Source organism: Psittacula echo (assembly GCF_963264785.1).
Source record: "Psittacula echo genome assembly, chromosome: 1".
NCBI lineage: Eukaryota > Metazoa > Chordata > Aves > Psittaciformes > Psittacidae > Psittacula > Psittacula echo.
This window is the reverse complement of record NC_137735.1, coordinates 93,457,410-93,476,285: the sequence shown is the minus strand read 5'-3', so window position 1 is coordinate 93,476,285 and position 18,876 is coordinate 93,457,410. Positions and strand designations below refer to the sequence as shown.

The 18,876-nt window shown below is 45.2% G+C and overlaps 1 protein-coding gene across 1 annotated transcript in view; it reads right to left on the bottom strand.

Moving 5' to 3' along the window:
- Positions 1-18,876, bottom strand: part of HIPK2 (homeodomain interacting protein kinase 2) — a 129,667-nt gene that overhangs the window by 74,131 nt on the left and 36,660 nt on the right. Inside the window, exon 2 of the mRNA XM_080631746.1 lies at positions 12,294-13,392. Within this exon, the coding sequence (XP_080487872.1) occupies positions 12,294-13,392 (1,099 nt within the window). The remainder of the gene's footprint in view (positions 1-12,293; positions 13,393-18,876) is intronic.

The following is an 18,876-nucleotide window of genomic DNA, read 5'->3' as shown; positions in this document are numbered from 1 at the left end:
AGATAAGAAAGCCTTTAAGCTCCTGGTCAGTCAAGGCCTCATCGGAAAATCTTGTGCCAGCTTCAAAGAAAGCAAGCTCAGACTCTATCCACAGAAGTTGCCTGCCCTCTCTACCATGCTGTGGTTACTGCAGTGCTCTCCCCTCTGGCTGCCACAGGGTCTGCTGCCAAGGCCAACTACTTACCTGTCTTCCAGCCAGCATGTGGAAACCCTGGCTCACCAGAGGTGCATGTGTGCACGCATAGGTATGTACAATGAGAGCATGGCAGATGTTTCAAAGCATCATGAAGAAAGGCACCCTGTGCCGAGACACTGATGAAAAGCATGATGACAGCAAATGCTATGGTGTGGCAGATCTCCAAGCACAACCTGAAAGCTAAGAAAGGCAACTAGTTGAAGGGAAAACGTGCAACAATTTGGATCTCTCAGAAGGCAAAAAGCACAGGGGAAATATAATGGAAGCAAATATTTAGCAAGCTACTTAAACATACCAATGGTTCTGAAAACTTAAAGTCAACATTTCCAACCCTCACTCACCATGGGCTGCGATCTGTGTGATACAGAAAGCCGGGCATTCTGCAGGAAACCCTGCAGAAGCAGCATCCCCTTCTTCCTGCCCTGTCACTGGGCTGCTGTCACAGCCACCTTAAGGAAGTAATGACTATAGTTACACTGTGCACATACACGATTCTTACATGACTTAAATGCCATTTTGTGGGCAGTAATCAGATCCTGTAGCCCCAGGCAAAGGTAAAAGCTGTGAGTCTAGGAGCTAGAACTTCAGGGTTGCTCAAAAACACTGCAAGTAAGTCTCTTCAAATTCACACTGCAGAGTGGCCAATGTGGCTGTATTGGCTGTCTAGAGCTACTCTGGCCTTTTTCTATCCTCATCTTTCATCTGAACCAACCTCTCATCCTCCGAGTTTGCTCCTGCTTCTCTAACTTCTACTTTGATTGCCCCTCAGAGCCCAAGAAGGGCATCAAGGTGCTAGGCAAATGCCCTGACAACTGATGGGCAGGACATAAACTGCTGCACTTTAGCTGCCAGGGAGAAGCGGCTGGCAATGCTCCACCTCTCTGATAAGGAGGCTGCAGGCTTGGGCTCTTTTTAGGTCCATACAAGAGGACACTCCCCACCAGAGCAGGGGGGCTGCCAACCATGTTTTGACATTCAGCTGCTAAATGCTGCAGATTGATCCTTCTCCTAAAATGCCGGCTATCTCCCCATGCATGCCCAATGCCTCCCATAACCACACAGGAGCAGCAAATACACTGCAACACTGCATACCCAGTACTACCATTCCTCATTCTAGTGTAGCAATTCAACACATGCTTTAATGTTACCCATGCCTCTGGGAGCCAAGAGGGCCATTCACACAAGCTTAAACTTAGTTTCTTTTGCTAGATCATAGGTACTGATGCTGGAAGGTAATCTTCTAAATCCAACATAAACGTTTAAAGTTTATTCCCGAAGGATTTATGTCGACATAAACATACAGATTAAAAACAAGCAAGACTTTGGGAGCTTTTTATTACCTTCTAAAGTAGCCAGGCACATGGATATTTTATGTCTTTCTTGTATCTGCTTTCTTCCAAATGCACAGTTCAGAGACTTCATGCAGATCAGAGGCAAGGTTCAGACTAACACTGACAATTTCATTTAAAAAGAGGAAAATGAGAGGATTGTGTTTTCTTATGTTCTCTGCTCTTTTATTGCTATTTTCAAAATGAAGAACAGACCCTATCAAAGTGCTAAGGGCTGAAAACATAACTCTAAATGATACAGGAAACCTAACTTTGTGCCAATCCATTTTTATAATCTCTTAGTGGCCATAACAAAGCTGAGAACAAGAGCTAAACAACAGAGAAAAAAGAATAATTTCAACTTTTTTTTTTTTTCTCAAGTAACATCAGTGACAGTAACAAAAATCCATTCAAAAGACAGAATGTTATCTTCCAACCCAGTTAACATGCCTTTCTCTTGCTCATTATATATCTCACACATCAAATTGTATTTTGACCTCACTTACAAAGGAATACGTTTGGAGCCACCACATCTCTGTACACATATTGGCATTGCTACTAAAATCCAGCCTGTGCTACCTTTCCCTTCCCTGGTCCCTTAAGCACCTACCAAGAGAAGATAGGTTATCAAATGAGCTTCCTGAAAAGCATTTCCAGAAACAGCAACACAGCTATCTTCTGATTTTGCTTATGCTCATGCAACCCTCCAGAACCCAGTCCACTAGTTTAAGTGGCAAACAACAGCAGGAGATGTAATTTTGGAACTACGGGGATCAGATCGCTTAGGTAAGCTTTGATTTTTGATACAGGCCCTTATCATGGCTTCCTTTTTCTTGCTGAAATCAACTGGCAGTATTTCATCGTTAGTAACCAGCAAATTCTGCTAGTCTCAGCTGAACCTGCTTACCTTTTAGACTTCATCTGTCCCTCTTACTATTGTTGTGAGCATCCTCCTGGATGATTATTCTCTGTTTGCAGTTTCTCTGCAAATGTATAAAAAGTAAAATACTCGTGGACAAAATAAACTGAAACCTTTTCTTTGAGTCATCAGATATTCTCACCACCCCAGCATCCTGGACATTCTTTTGACTACACAGTTCGGCATGGAAGCAACTAGTTGAAGCACTAATCTTGCAGAGCCGAAAAAGGCCATCAGCTTTCCTTCTGTACACCAGCTGTCACATTAACATGCGTGGTAGGACTCATGGTCATGTGTATCATTATACTATTATCCTTTTGTTTAAGGGCCTCAGCCGCAAAAATCTTTGTGTGTTAGGTGCTGTCAACACAGCCCTCCTTCAGAAAACACGGCATCCAAGGATAACAGCATACTGTAAACAGCAACAGACACCTACAGCTTAACTGGAGAGTATGGGGAGAAAACATGGTGTTGCTCAGCAATATTACCACAAGCGATCTAATCATGCGATCTGCAGTTAAAACATAACTCATTACAGTAGTGCTCCTCCTGTCGTCACATTAACTGAAACCTTGGTAACTTTTCCGTGCCTGCCTCTACAAGAACATCATGCTGCTGGGACAGACAATTCCTCCCTAAAAGCTTCAGCTAGTGAACTTCCTGGGCTTAAGAGCTGCACAAGTAACCAGTGATGTGAAAACTCTCCCTAGCATCCCACAAGGGTAGAAATTCAGTAATGACATGATTAAACTTTTGGCACTTTCGATGTTTTATCAGGCCTGAGAACTTCTGCTTCAAACCAGCTAGAATGGCAGTAGCTGGCAGAAAGAAAATAACGACAAAATGTTAACCCACCTCTTTGAGCCATAGGGTTTTTGATTTAGAGTTACTTCAGCTAAATTCAGGCCAAATCACACACATCCACCCTGCCTTTGTTCCTAAGCAGGAGCCTTCAGAGGCGAACAGTAGGTTTGGTATTGGGCAGAAGTCTGCTACTCCCTGGTCAATCCAAACCAGCAGATGCAGGGACAGAGTGAACAGAACCTGAACATGACCCCAAGACCTATCCCATGCAGTCACAGTAATAGGAAGGCAAAACCTTTCAGCTACAAAATAATTTACATCTGTGCAAGTAAAACAACGGCTGTGATTACTTCTGCCCTTCAAAAAGTAGAAAATAGAGGTCACGCTGCCATGCAGGGACTCCCAGATTATTTTCATGTTCCAGCCCACCACGGGAGAACCACGATGCCCTGTTGGGAAGTCAGCTATCTCTGGTTTTGAAGTCTTCACATAGCAAGAAGGCTGAAATCTCATCTCCTTTCCTCCCACATCTTCCCTTACATGGGGAACAGCAACTTCCAGGTAGCTATCTCATGTAAGAGGATTTTTTCCCTGCCCTTTTTCTCTTTCACTTCTTAGACCTACTTCCCTTTGATTTATTCCTCTTAGAACTGAACACTTCTCATGGTATACATACGCACGTCTCTCTTCTGCCTTTCCTTCACCCCACCTTGCAAAGCAGCACAGAAGAATGGTTGTATGACCTGGACTAAAAGGTAAAGGACTTTTCCTTGACCTTCCTCCTTAAACAGGTAACAGCTGTGGCTCTAACTCAGCTTAAGTCAGGCCACAAGATGAGTGTTTTTCAAGTAAGATAACCACTCACAACTGCTTGAGAGTTGCTCCTTTTTCCCAGCGTGACCTAGAGAAGAAGGCAGGTACTGAGCCCCCACCTAAGAATTAGGTGTCTTTATATTAGCTTAGGTTAATTTGAAGCTACTAGTGCAGCAAGTGGCTTGAGAAGTTAAGATAGAAACTTCGAGGACTGAAATCACAGCATTCAGGGGTCTGAAGCTGGGAAATTTATAACCCCATTCTAATTATAGCATCTTTAGGTAATTTCTCTCTTCTGGTAATGACTCATTCATTTACAAACCAACGTTAGTCACTTTTCTGACCTCATTGCCAATAAGCAGCACAGCAGACACACTTTCCAATCAGAAGGTGTTCTTCAAGTGTAATATGGCTTTTCAGTACCACTGTGCTGGGGTCTAAAACTTGTGAACCTAATGCATAGATGTACACAGTAAGCTTCCTCCATGTTACACTTAGATCTCTTGCCTGCAGTGAGCAAACATATAGGGGGAGGCAAAAACCTGATAGTACTTAAATACATAGTGCTTGAGCAAAGCATCCGTGAAATCCTGTGCATACTGTGTTGCTAATGCTGCTTTTTCATATTCAGAGGTGCGGATGATGAATATCGCTACTTGTAATTCTTATTTTCACACTTGGAGCACTGATCTCACACCAACAGCCCCTCACCTCATTCTGCTTTTCAGCAGTCACTACTGCCCTTACCCAGCTATTGCCCTGACCCAAACTTGCATTGAAATAAGCAGAGAAAGACATGGAAAATCATACTTCAGTGTGTAACTTCAGTACGTTCTCCTTCACTGGCTGCCTATTGCTGGCGTAACGTCTGTGGGTCACCACACTACTGTTCCTACGAGTGGCTGCTGCTGCTCTGTCATCAGAGCTGAAAAGAGAGCACCCTTTCCCTACTCCGTTTCCTTTACACTTGGCGAGGAAGCGACTTGAGTGGGAGGAGAGAAAGGAGACCAAACACAAAACCACAGAAGTAAGCAACCAGGAGCAGAAACTGAACTTTATCTCTTTCATATATATGCAAACAGTGGACTCTGATTACAGCCACCTCTTGTTCTAGCCCCACTAACTGTACCCTCACTCACAAGGATTGCTGCAGAAACAACTGCTTGTCACCATACAGAGCTAGGTTATTTCCTAGCCCCTGGTCTGAGCACAGGTATCTTTACCAAAAGACAGTATGTCTTTCATGTACTACAGAGATGGAGTCTGAAGCGCTACAGCCAATAGCTGCAATAAGAGAGTTTTGACTTCTCTTAGGTAAATAGCTCTTTTAAAGTAAAACAAGCTAGCCATTTGTAGCTGTTTCAGACCTGCCCTGGTACAGTAAATATGAGAGTGACCTTGATTTTTCACATCATTTCACCAGGATGCAGCCACAGTATGAGACTTATTGTGCTTATAAAGCTTGAGAGAAGAAAAATAGACAGCAGGAAATCCTGTGACAGGCCTGTTTTGGTGATCATGTGAGAAACACAGTGGCAGGAGAAAGAAAAAACACACAAAAAACCCCCTAAACCCAAGATCACCTGTGGCCAACCCGCAAGTAAGGAGACTGGGGCTTGCGAGCCTCTCAGTGATCTTTCCTCACAGCATTACTGAAACAACCCCAGCATCAACCGTGTAGAGAAGATGGCAGTTGTGCAAAAGAGGAAGTAAAACATAGGGAAAAAAGAAGCGATCTTTCTTTAGCTGTTCCTCTGCTCCCCATGCTCATCCCCTCACCTGAGACTATCATCCTGCCACTTACATTGGTCACGCTGACAATCCTTTCTAGATCTAAAAGGAGATTGTCATTTCAGGTGGGGAACAGAAACTAGTGGAAATTAGGAACTCCTAAGAAACAAACACTCTTTTTCATGCAAGTATCTCTAACGGTGATGAACAAGGGAAAAGTACTGCAGGAATGACAGGGTGTGTATAACAGGTAGCCCAAAGCCCAGATTTCAGGGTGCTCTTAGGGTCTCTGGTTGTTCCAACAATTAACAGTGAGTGTGGCAGCCAAAAATCTTTTCTATTTCAGGGTTTTTTTTTGTTGTTGTTAATCTGTGCTTACTGGGACTTTGCCAACCAGTTCCCCGTGGTGTTTCACCTCTTTGGACTACGGCAGAGGTCTTGCAACTCCAGCTGACTGGTTAGGACCAGAGCCCCTCAGTCATAGAGTGGCACCAGCTGATGGAAAACCAGTGCTCCTGACCCTCACACTGGCCTCTGGCTGCCTTTCACGTACTTGTCTCTGATCTACAACACCTCAGTGGATTGAGCCCTGCCTGTGGACACACAGGTTCACTTCTCTCCAACCATCAAGACAAGACTGAGATCTGCAGAACGATTACTGTCAGTGCCCCCTCTTTGCCATACAGGAACTGTCTTCAGAGAGGGGACAAAAGGGACTGGGCACAGTACTCAGCTGAGATGTGATTTTCCATCACTCACACACAGTGAGCCAGAAGGAAGCAGCGCAAGATTTCTGCCCCTCCTTTGGCTATCGACAACCTCTCTTTGCTGGGAAAAGGCGCCCTGTCGAGTTCCTTGCAAACAGCCCTTTGTCACAAATATTCCTGGGCCTGGACGCAAACAACTGGGCATATTTTATACACTTGGTTAATAAACAAACAAAGACCTCCTGTGACGGCCCTTCTGACTCCGCAGAGGGACGCAGGGCTCCTTTCAGAGTGAGGCCAGCATCACGTGCTGAAGCCAGGCAGGGAGATGCTCCAGCATCACAGGGGAACCGGCAGGTTGCTAATTTTGACAAGAGAAAGGAAGAGCTGGCTCAGAGTAAGGAAGAGCTGCTCAGAGTAAAAATGAGAAACGGTAAGAAGATTTCAACGGAGAAATACGTAGTGAGACCTCAGCCTGAGGAGATTGTTTAGGATGAAATACAGGCTCTTCTGTTTTAAATTTGACCCCAGAAAGGGAGGTGGTTTGGAATATACAGCGTGTATCTTTTGCTGGATGCACCATGGGCATAATGTCAGTTTACTACTCCTGCTCCAAAGTGATTTATACACAAAAGCCTTTGGTGAAGAACTATCTTTGCTAGAATTTTGTTAAAATTAAAAACCAACCTGGCCTGATTATCACAGAGATGGGACAAAGCTAAAAGCTTTCAGCTGAATATTGTCTTCCAAGACTCGGTGATCTCAGCGTAAGGAAACAGAGATTCAGTTAATCCTGGTGTTGGTTTTGCAATAAAAAATTCTGCTGAGTTTTGGTTCTGAAAAAAAACCATGTCCAAACTCCAAGCATCCTTGGGAAAGAAATGAACAACTGTTTAAAATAGTATAGCTTGAAGTCTGCTTTCCTCCACAGAGTCTTCTGCAACGTATCGTCTGTTCTGCAAGCCTGCAGTCCTACAAGCCTGATCACCGCTAAGTGAAACCAAGTTTAGACTTCAGCAATGAACTTGGTAGTTTTGCTCCAGTCCCCAGGAGAAACTCCTCCTCAAACCATCTAACTATCCTGCTCTTTCCCTTTGAGAGGCAAAGTCAGTAAAGCAGTGAATGTTGCAGGTAGGACTGAAACAGACCGGCAGAGCAATGAGGCTCCCACAGCTGCAAAAGCAGTCAAGTCTGAGATAGAGATGTTTTTGCAAGTCTGGAATGGCAGGAGACTTTGAAATATAAGTGCACTAACACTGATACAAAAATGTAAGAAATGCCAGTTCACTGAGTAAACTAATAAGCCTATCCCATCCCTGCTGTCACTACTTCTGCCTCATTTAAAGGGCAGTTTTGGCCAGAATGACACATACTCTGAGTCACACGATGGGGAAGAGGTTGTGGCACTGCTCGGGAATCTACCTTGCTTTGTCAGCACAGTTAGAGGACTGATACCTGTCATGGTACAATGTCCACACGTGGCAAGATGGATCCAGTTTAGCTCTGCACATCCCTCAGGACCCATACTCACCCAACTAAGCACGTACAGACAGTTAAAAAACACACCTGCACACAGCCTCATTGTATACTGCATATGGGCAGCTGACAACATGCACATAGGCCTTTATGCCTGTACGTTTTCTTGCAGTGTCTGAAACTAGACTGATAAACACCTCTTCAAACTGATACTCAGCTTCATTCTCTGTTATCCAAACATTTCATCAAAGGCCACTTACCTACAAAGCAGACATCTCTACCCAAGCTAGAGACGCCACATACCAAACCCTTTTGAAAACAAGGAACCAAACCCACATTTATCTGTTAACAGTGCAGGGCTGACAGTCCTTACTTTCTATCTGCAATATTTTGCAAATTCTAAGAGACTTAAATCTCATAAGGTGATTATGCCATTAATTAGAGGAACACTGCCATCCCTGGAGTGCAACACAGCAGCTGTTTCAGCTGAGCAGCAAAGAAAAGTCAAGAGGGCAAGGTAGTGGTAGTGCCCCCAGGAGAAGCCCTCCTGCTCTGAGCATCCCAGCGCTGCTGCCCCAGGGTAGGGAACTGCTCTGGTGCCAGTAAGGGAGCACCACAGCTCTGCCCACCGCCCCAACCATCCCCTCTCTCAGAGGACAGTAACCCTTTTTCCACGTGGGTGCATGAATGTGGGCTCTAATGGAGGGGATGTCTGCTGCAGCCTGAGCCCTGCATTTCTCAGGATGTGGGTTTTCCTGGGAAACTGTTCATACATTATCAACCCAGAAGGGATCTCTCTGGTCCTTCATCTCTCTGACCTCCTGCAAAATGGAGATCACAGAGACTACCTCAATGATCTCACCTTCAAACTGCAGCATAAAACAGGAAAGGAAAAAGTAAAATCCCATGAATATACCCCATGATGCAGCAGCTATCGCAGCTTTTTGATCGGCTGCTCTGTGAACATGGCTTCATTCCTAGCCTAAGCGTGTCTGGCTGAAACTGTCAGCTGCCAGGCCGGGTCCTTGCACTGTGATCTGGGCAGAGCAGCTTCAGTTCCTCACACAGGCACCTCCATCCCATGGTTTTGTCACCATGTACCTCCACGAAGGGCCACTCACTGATGCCAACTCAGCAAGTGGTGACATGATGAAGGACCATAGTGGCTGGGAGGTAGGCTAGGACCACTGTCCCAAGCAAGAGGGAACACCTGGATGGCCACCAGCTAGATCCTACACATGAAGGCTACAGATGTTACATGAGAAACGCTTTGTGCAACAGCAAGTTTTCATCACAAGCTGAAGATGGGTGGGAGGAAGGAGGGTGATCCTCTTTGCAGAACTCTGGGATGTGACGCTGCTGTCTTCCCAGAAGGGGAATCTCAGCAGCAAGGGGGAATTCCTCCTTATCCTGGCATGTCCTGCCTCCCTTGGGCACCTCTATAGTCAGAAGCAAGGGAGAAAAACCTCCGGAATACCAATTATGGCAGCACATCTAGCCTGAAGGCAGCTATGTCCTCTAAGAGGGATTGAAGCTAAATTTTCCTAGATTAAAGACATTCTGATGACGATTTTTGATACTTTCTGTCACACCCTGACACCTCAATACAATTGTGATCCTTCCAGAGAGCACTGGCTTCACCTGACAGAAGTATCCCTGAGGGACAGAAACGTTGCTGAAGTTGGGGCACCCAAAAGCGATAGCAAGTCTGCCTACTATTCCTCGCACAAGAAGCTGGGCTGAGGGATCTGGCCTTGTATTGCTGTGAGAATGAGTGAGATCCCACACAACTTTCCTCCCTTGAAACAATTTGTCTATCATATTCTTCAGAGTAGTGTTAAAGGAAAAGAAAAAAAGAAGGAAAAGAAAAAGCAAGTTGTTCATAAAATATGGGGATGACCTGGGAATTTGCTCCCCAAAGCCCATGATAAAAAGCTTCCAGCTGAGAGCCGACCACTACATTATATTCCCCAGCACTCTGCCTTGTCTCTCCTTAAATGTAGGGGCACATGGCTCCTGTCACTTCTTTGGCATGCCTGCTTAAAGTGTGAGAGGTTTTACTCTGAGGAAGCTTTTCCTTCACATTCAGCTTAATGTGCCATTTCTTGAAGTCATCCCCTTGTCTCTTATACTCCAGCAAGCAAAACAAGTGTAAATTAAATGGAAGACACATGAAATCTTTATAAAGCCCAGTGTTTCCCCTAGCATGAAAGTGCCTTCTCTTTGGAGTAGAACAGGTCTTGACTCTGTGCTGTATTTTCCCCCATTAGAAAATGGAGAGGAATATGAATTTTCCTCATGACTTGAATTTAGCTTCATCAGCAGCCCCCTGCTGATGTAATTCAACCCAACGAGATTTTTCTCTTTCCTTTTTTTTAATTTCCCGGTGAGCTGCTGCCGCTTTTCCCCTCCTCCCATCAATTCAGGCATGGAAAACAAGGGCGGAATTAGACAGAACTTATGATCTAACCAGCCGCAACTTCAGATAGGGCAGGAATAACATTTAAAATATAAAAAGCAGATTTTATCAAGCCTTTACCTCCCCAGAGACTGCCACAAAAAATATTCCTTGTTTGTCGCTGAGAATGAACCATTTTCCTCTTTCATTTCTGCTTTCTGTCACGTATTTCATTTTGGCTGCCCCTTCTGTCTTTCAGCTAGGGACCTAGGCTGCTAAAGCAGAATCACAGATAACTCAACAACAAAATGCCTGTATTATCTTCTTTTTTTCATCCTAGTCTGCCAGGTAATTGCAACCCTAAAAGCTTTTGCATATTTACCACAGAAACATGTCTCTCCTGGAGGATGGGACTGTCATCAGGTTGAATATTTCATATAATAAACCCCTTCTGAGGTATAAACTAGGGTTGGGAATTTTTTTCTGGCCTTCTTCAGAGCAAAGGACAAGCAGATAAGAATCAGCTGCTGCAGTGCTACAGTGTCAAAGTTCCCATTCCTGTGAAAATTAACTCTTCCCAAGCTCAGGGCCCAGGTGGTTTTTGCCACTGTTTATGAAGTAGGAAAAAGGCCTGTTATCAACTCACATTGTTTCTTTGTCCCCAGTGCTCCCCATGTAGAAGACAGATTTATTTCCTGTTTACAAACAAAGCAGCTACCCTGCTTTCCAGTAACCCATCTGATGAGCTGTGGATGCTGCCAGGACTGATTTTCATTATATCAGTCACCAAGAAGGATCAGATTTTCCCTCTTCACCCCCATTTCACAGAATTACAACAACAAAAACAGGGCCTGGGTGCTTCTAAATTCAGCTGTCATCTAAAGACAAATTCCCCTTTTTTTCCCCTCCCTATTTTTCCCCACCCCTGAGGTAGCAGTAGAACTGCTTTTCCCAGTCCTTGGGACGTTGAATCAAGCTGACTGGGACCAAAGAGAGGGTCTGAAAAGAATACCAACAAAGACTTTGTGTCTTGGAGTCAAGACATAGGGAGAGGATGACCTTCTGGGGGTTATGGAAAGAGGCTGATTTGCAACAACTGTTCAACAGACTGAAGAGGGATATAGCTGGTTCATAGCTTTCACTTTGGGCACACTTACACAGAGGTCAGAACTCCATCCCAGCACATAACATGTCTTTAGTTAAAAGCACTGTGAGTGGGAATCAAGAAGTCGGCGACAGGTCCTCAGTCCAACATCAGATTACTAGCAATACTCATTCATCTCTACCAACAGCTTCCCACATGGAGAAAGGTGTTTCTAGCCTGGCCAAGCTGCCTGCTTGCCTGGAGCACAGCCAACAGGAGCCAGCCAAAATCCTCCCATTGACTTCAGCAAGCTCCACAGCCTATGTGAAAACTAGTCCTTGACAAAGCACCTTCTTGCATCCATACAGTTCTCCTGTGGGTCAGCCTTACTCTTGTAAGGCCCTTGTTTCACGTGTGAGTAAAGACTAGAAGACTGAACTATGAACTATGGATTGATTAAGTTGAAGTCTTTCTGAAACCAAGAACCTACTTTCATTCACTTGGAAAGGAAATGTGGATTCTCCAGATACATCCCCTCTTCTGGAAACAGTTCCAGAAAGAACAAAGTACTGACAGAGGTGAAAGGGTTTCTAAATTGTAACTGTCAAATTCTATTTTTACAACATTTTACGGCTATTTACAACTTTACAATGGTTTTACAATGGTTTTCAACTCCAAAAGGTTAGGATACCATTTTCTCATATCACCAGCAAGCCATTCTAAGGGCCATCCCAGCTGAGGATTAAGGGATGACTCTCATTCCTTTGCAGAAATGTAGGAAAATTCTCATAGGCAAAATACTTCTCCTAGTAACATTACATGAGCACAGTCTCTTACCTGTAATATCGGGATTGAAGGTAGGTAGAACACACAGCTTTTGACACATGGCTAGCTGAACCAAAGTCTATGACCTTGACCCTATATGGCTGTCGGGCTGGGTCTACCAACATGATGTTCTCTGGTTTGAGATCAGCATGAATCAGTCCCAGGCTTTTCAGCTTCATTAGGGCAGTTGCTACCTGCTGCAGAATTGGTCGAATGTACTTAAGGGGCAAAGGACTGAATTTGTTTTGTTTTAGGAAATCATAGAGGTTCTGCTCCAACATTTCAAAGACCAAGCATGTGTGATTCTTGTGCTGAAAGCACTCGTACGCACGGACAAAGTTGTAGTCATCTGCACTTTCTGTGCTCAGCCGAGCCAGGATGCTCACTTCAATCTGGCCTTGCCGGGCATAGGAAGGATGGTTTTTCAGTATTTTGATGGCCACAATCTCGTTAGTGCCACGTTTCCAGCATTTGACTACTTGTCCGAAGGTTCCACGGCCAAGAAACTCTAACACTTCGTACGTGTTGGTCATGGAACAGAGCACCTCATGTTGTACCAGTTGGTAATCCCCTTCGCTGTTGGAGCCACTGTTTTTGGAGGTGGCCGTGGAAGTGGTAGCAGTGGCTACAGTGGCCCCACTGGCATTGTTTTGAATCATTGGTGGATGCTCTTCGATGATCTGCACGCTGCTTGTGTTCTCAATCTCCTCACTCTTGCGCTTAAGTCCACATTTTTGGTAGGTGTCCAGAAGGCTCACAGTGCTGCGACGCATCAGGTTGTGTGGCCCGCCCAGTGTTTGCCCAGACACTGCAACCACACCAGAAGTACTGTTGGCAGATGTCACCACGATGTGCCCCGTGCTTGCTGGGAAGATGATGGTCTGTTCGTAAGGGATGCTTGGATTGGGGATTTGGAGGGAGGCGTTGACGGCTGCTGCGGCGGCTGCTTGGGAGGACTGCACGTTCTTGCTCTGGCTGTAGACTTTGCTGTGTGTGCCGTACCCAGTCATATCCCAGTTTGAACTCGGCTCCACTTTCAGTTTCTTCACGCTACAGAAGGCACTTGACTGAAGGGTGTGAGGAGAGAAAACTTGCACATGCGAGGCCATACCTGCAGTATAACATCAGAGTGAAACGACAAAGTTAAGATGCTTTCCCTAGCTCTTTTCATTTGTTCAGTGGCAAGAAGGGAAAATGGGATACAGAATCATACAATAATTTGGGTTGGAAGGGACCTTCAAAAGTCATGTGGTCCAACTCCCCCTGCAATGAACAGTGACATCTTCAACTTGATCAGGTTGCTCAGAACCACATCCAGCCTGGCCCTGAATGTCTCCAGGGATGGTGCACCTACCATCTCTCCGGGAAAACTGTTCCAGGCATCAGATGCAGCACCATGCACACACACAAAAATAAAATTCTTCCAGAAATATGTATTCAACACAAATAAAACATTATGCTCTAAAATAAATCATTACCCCTGATAGAACTATATTAACAACCAAGGCTCCTGTTCTCTTGCTCTACCTCCTCTCATTTTTAATAACAGAAATGTAAATGTTATTTTTACCTCCTCTGCCTAAAGAGACTCCTATTCCCATTGTCTCCAGGAATACATCTAGCTCTCAGGAAGAACTCATGTCAAATACTGCAAAGTACTCTGCCTATGGAAGCCAAATCTCAAATCCTCAGGCTCATCCTCTATTAAGTACTTTGGTGGATCTGACTTAAGCCCTCCGTTTACTCCCATAAACCCACTGTGTAGCTTCTGGCCTGGAGAGAGCCAGGATGGGACCTGGAGATGGGATACCATGACAAAACGAAGGTGCACGGTCAAAGCTGAGGAGCCAGGACATAAGCAGCAGATGATGTTTCAGGTTGCTTGCCAAGTCTGCGTGTGGGAATTGTGCACAACGCTGGTCTGTGCTCAGGGACACTGGAGATGGGATTTACACAACATGAGCCTCACTGTTTGCTCTCAGTTCTCCCAGATTTATAAAACTGCGTTCATCTATTCTTATTCACAGTGACAATAACATCAGTGAAAAATACAAGTATCACTGAGGCAGAGTTACTGAAGGATTCTGACTAATATCCCACTGAAACAGAAAATGCTTCTATTCAGAAAAAAAGATGTGGTCTACAGAGAAGAGGACATCTAAGTGCTGACTTACTGCCCTCTCTCCCTGCTCAGGGTAGGGATGATACTGCTGGACCAAAAGTATTATGAGCAGGGGACTCCTGGAGAAGGAGTCAGTGCCTGGCAGGAGTTAAGAGCAGAAAGGCACAGCCTCCTTCACCCTTCTATCTGTCGTCACTGTTTCTTTTTAATAAGCAAGAATGACTAGGGAAGAAAAAGACAATATGCTGAGCTGGCATGTTGCTGAATTATTAAGCACAAACATAACCTTGACTTGTTTTCAACTTTCAGAAAGTTAGAAGTTGAATGAATGCTGCAGTCACAAAACTAGAACAAACTGCAGTGCACACAGAGATGACTTCTTCATGTGGAGACCTGAGAGTATCCAACACTTTCCTAGAAGAAACCCATAATCCACGTGCTGCTTTTCAGAAGATTTCCTGTATGTGCACACATACACAAACATGCAAGCATAAACATACACACACATACAGAAAAATATGAACATTACTCCACACTTCCAAAGCTCAGTAACATTGAGCATTAGGTCAAGCGAACACACCTAAACACACCCAACACCCATTGCCCAGCAGCCCAAAGCCCAGGAACCGCTCAGAAGAGGGCTGCTGTGCTGAGCCAAAAACCACCGTATATAGCTACACAGAAGTAACCACCAAAGCAATAACTCCAGTTGCTTCAACACCCCCACCTTCATTCCTGCCACAGTGACAGACTGATGAAGACAGGGCAGATGCAGAAGAAAACCCCTATGAGGACACTTAGAGAAACCCTCACCCCTGCTGGAACAGGCAATGAAAACCCCACTAACCCTGTTCTAGCAATGAAGCCCTGCAACACGCAGTGTGCCCTCCTTCGCAGACATGACCTCTGGCTTTAATGAGATTTCCGATGCTGTTTGCTGCCATTCACATTAACTTCCCCCACCAACCTCCTTGGCAGCAATTTCCAAGGTCCCTGCAACTGGGTCCTCAGAACCCAATCAGACCCCTGCCCCTCTAAGTGCTTTCTCTCATCTCTCCTTTCCACAAGGCAATGATGCTGCCACGAATGCAGTAGCATATGGCATGTGGTGAGCCTGGAGAGCTGCAGCAATATTACTCAACTTGTCATCCTGGACACAAGTATCATATGTGAGGCAGCTGAAACTGTTTGTTTTTCCACTGATTAAGAAAAGTCACGGTGTTCCTCCTAGTAGAGTACCAACCTGCCTGGAGACTGAGACTGGTCTGATGTATGTTTTCCCCCTGGATGTGAATAATAAAGCAGATGTAATTGGTAACATATTGTGGACCTAGCAGAGGTGTAATTCATAGCTTTATGGCTTTCATACCATGGTGTGCTTAAGCAGTATCTCTTCATCCAAAATAAAGAGGGGAAAAAATGACTGACACAGAACAAGGAGAGAGGTTCTTCTCACACACCCTAGCACTAAAGATAACACCAGAAGACTCAGGCACCCCAAATTAAAGCCAGCAATGTGAAGCACAGCAGCTGCAATGTTGTCAGCACCGCTCTAAAAATCAGGGTAATCACCACCATTAGGAGACAGACTTTCAACTGGTGCAAACTGGCAGGGCTCCAGTTGATATCAGCTGATGCTAAAAACAAGGTCAGCAGTCACTCAACATCGGCAACGTCAGATGGCTGCCTGTGCCCCTTGGTGAAATGAGTTGTTGTTAGGGACTGGTTTCCACATCAACAACCAGCCCTCTGCTGTCCCTGCAACACTGCCAGCAGCCTCAGCAGGGGGACTCAACAGGGGACAAACTGACCCACCCTGGCACCCCAAAAATGGTTGGAGTGCAAAAAGCAGAGCCACCCTATGGCTAAAGGGAGGACTTTGGATTCTCCTGCTGCCATTTCCACCTTCCCCAGAGGTTATGTCTCATTGTGGGAGAAATATTTTTTTTACCCTGAAAAAAGAAGTATGAAATCTTCTTCCTTCCATCCAAAATGATTTTCTCACATTTGAGGTTTTAGGGGCACACATTGAAAGAATAACTCGGCCAGCTCTCCAGCACAGGCTGATACCAAGAAATTACAGGCTGATTGACAGCTGGGTGATGGGAAAAGAAGGCTTCTGCAGCAAAGTAATTTTTATTGCAAATTTGCCTGTGCAGTGAATGGGAGAAAAACACAGACCTAAATTTCCTGAGGACGCTATCAAATTGTGCTGGTGGCATGTTCTTTTTTTTCAGAAAGGATCTTTCCTTCATGGCAATAGCAGAAATAGTAATAAATGTGAATAAAAGTTGGATGGTTTGTTACGGGTATCTGATTCCTCATTACAGCCTGTAATACAATTTACAACTCCAGCCTTTTAATTACATAAGCCAAAAGTAGCTTGCCACGACATCCATAAAGAAACAAGCCTGCAGTACTGGGGTGATCCACACCCGCCAAGCCCTGTGACAGGGATGCCCCCTGAGCATTCCCCAGAGCCAGCAGGGATGCTCCTGGGGTCTTGTAAAGACAAAGAGGCCATAAGGCATGGAAGGATGGAAAACAGCCTGTTTCACTTGGGAAATATCCTCTTACTTTGCCACTCACAGGTCTGCCATGAAACACCCTAAGCGAGGCTGGGCCTCCCTTCACTACAGAAAGATCCTAGCAGACACCCTTCCATGTTTTGCTTGGGATGGTTGAAGGCTGGCATGTGGCTTCTCACCTTTTTGTTCTCCACCAGGAGCTCAGGCTTAGTTTCTGCCTTGGCAGGGGTGCAGGGCAGCTTTCCACACCCTCAGCCGGCCAGGCTGCAGTCAGGATGCCACTACAGCTAAATACAAGTCCTGAAGATTGCAGGTCCAATTTTTTATCACCCCTGTGCATGCCGAGTCTCTGGGCTGGGAGCAGAATCAATGTTGGGCACCATGCATTAAATAAAATTGATAGTTCCTTTCTTAAATAATGAAGTTTAGTGTAGCCATTTAAAGCTCTCACACAATTGACAGTAACGGGATTTAATGGGGCCTTCCCTGTCCTTGATACGTCTCACGTAACTCCCCGTAGCAACCACATGAGCTGAAGTACGTAGTGTGCAGCTAGGGGATAATGTTAAAACAGCCTGAATGGCTTTTATTAAAAGACTTGAGGTTGGTTTTTTTCCTGAGAACTCCTCCCACGTCAGCTTTCACTTGATAATAATTTAGCAGATGCTATTTACAATTCAGATGGTCCTCTTCTGCATGCATACACAGATCACGCAGCCACCTCACTTGGATTTTCAACAGGTTTCAGGGAAGCAAATGAGGTAAAGTTGCCTATCCACCCACCTCACCCCAAAGGGCAAAAAACGCACTTTGGAGACTAAAGATGGAACAGTTTGAAAGTCACCGATGTTTTTTCCTGCTTTACTCCTAGCACTTACTGCTCATTTATAAACGTGGCCTTTGTGGTGGCAAGAGACCAAGCGCCTGCCCTGTATTAAGTAGGCAGCAAGACCTTTTGCAGTACCTGCAGAGCTGCCAGTGCTCTGTAACCAGAGGCAGCTTGCTGACTGCTGCCAGAACGACAGTGCCTGCTTGAAAAATACTGTAGAAAGCCCATGGCATGTGTTCAGCATATAAATGATGCACACAAGACACTCCCGAAATAAGTATCTTCCACTTCTCCCTGGCGAGGCACAAGCCTGCTAACTCATACACACACAGGTTATGAAGGCAACACGAAAAGCGTATCTGTCAGGCATGGCTAAGGTATTGCACCTTCAAAACAGCTATGTCTCAAGCACAGCCCTCTTCTTCACCATGGCCTCTGTGTGGCCCCTTTTGAGCCACTGTCATTGGAGCCTACTTAAAATTTACATCCCTGGAGGCTACACAAATTCCTTCTCTTGTGCTACTGAATGTTTGGAGACAACCTCAAAGTGGAGATCAGACCCCAACTGCTTCAGCTCCTTCCTGCTCCTGGTGAGCAGAAGATGTCAAGGGAGCCTTCGCTGCAGATCAAAATCTCCTTGCCTTCCTGCTCTGCTTTTCCTGTCCTGCCAGTAAAACTGTCTCATCCTAATTAGTAGTTTCCTAAATGCTTACATAGTGCACAGCAGTTCTCAAAGATGTGACAGCCCATCCCCTGTACTGCTCCAGACCTGGCTTCACACAGCTCCAAGCTGCCACATTTGATCCATGTCCCACAGCGAGACAAAAAACCAAGCCTTTCCCATGCATAGAGTAGCCATAAACAAACCAATGAACAAAACCAAGCAACCATCTCCCTCCCTCTCATCTCCACCCAAAAATCATATTCCTGTTTCAGCGCAATGGCTAGGGAACACTCATCACCATCACCTTCACACCTCATGTCCCCCTTCCACTCCAACTACACATCTTTCCTGCATTTATAGTACCAGCAACCCTGCTCACTATTCCATTCACCACAGCATGACTTTCTTTTATTGGTAAGACAGAAGTTATCAAACCATGACCTCAGTTAGTA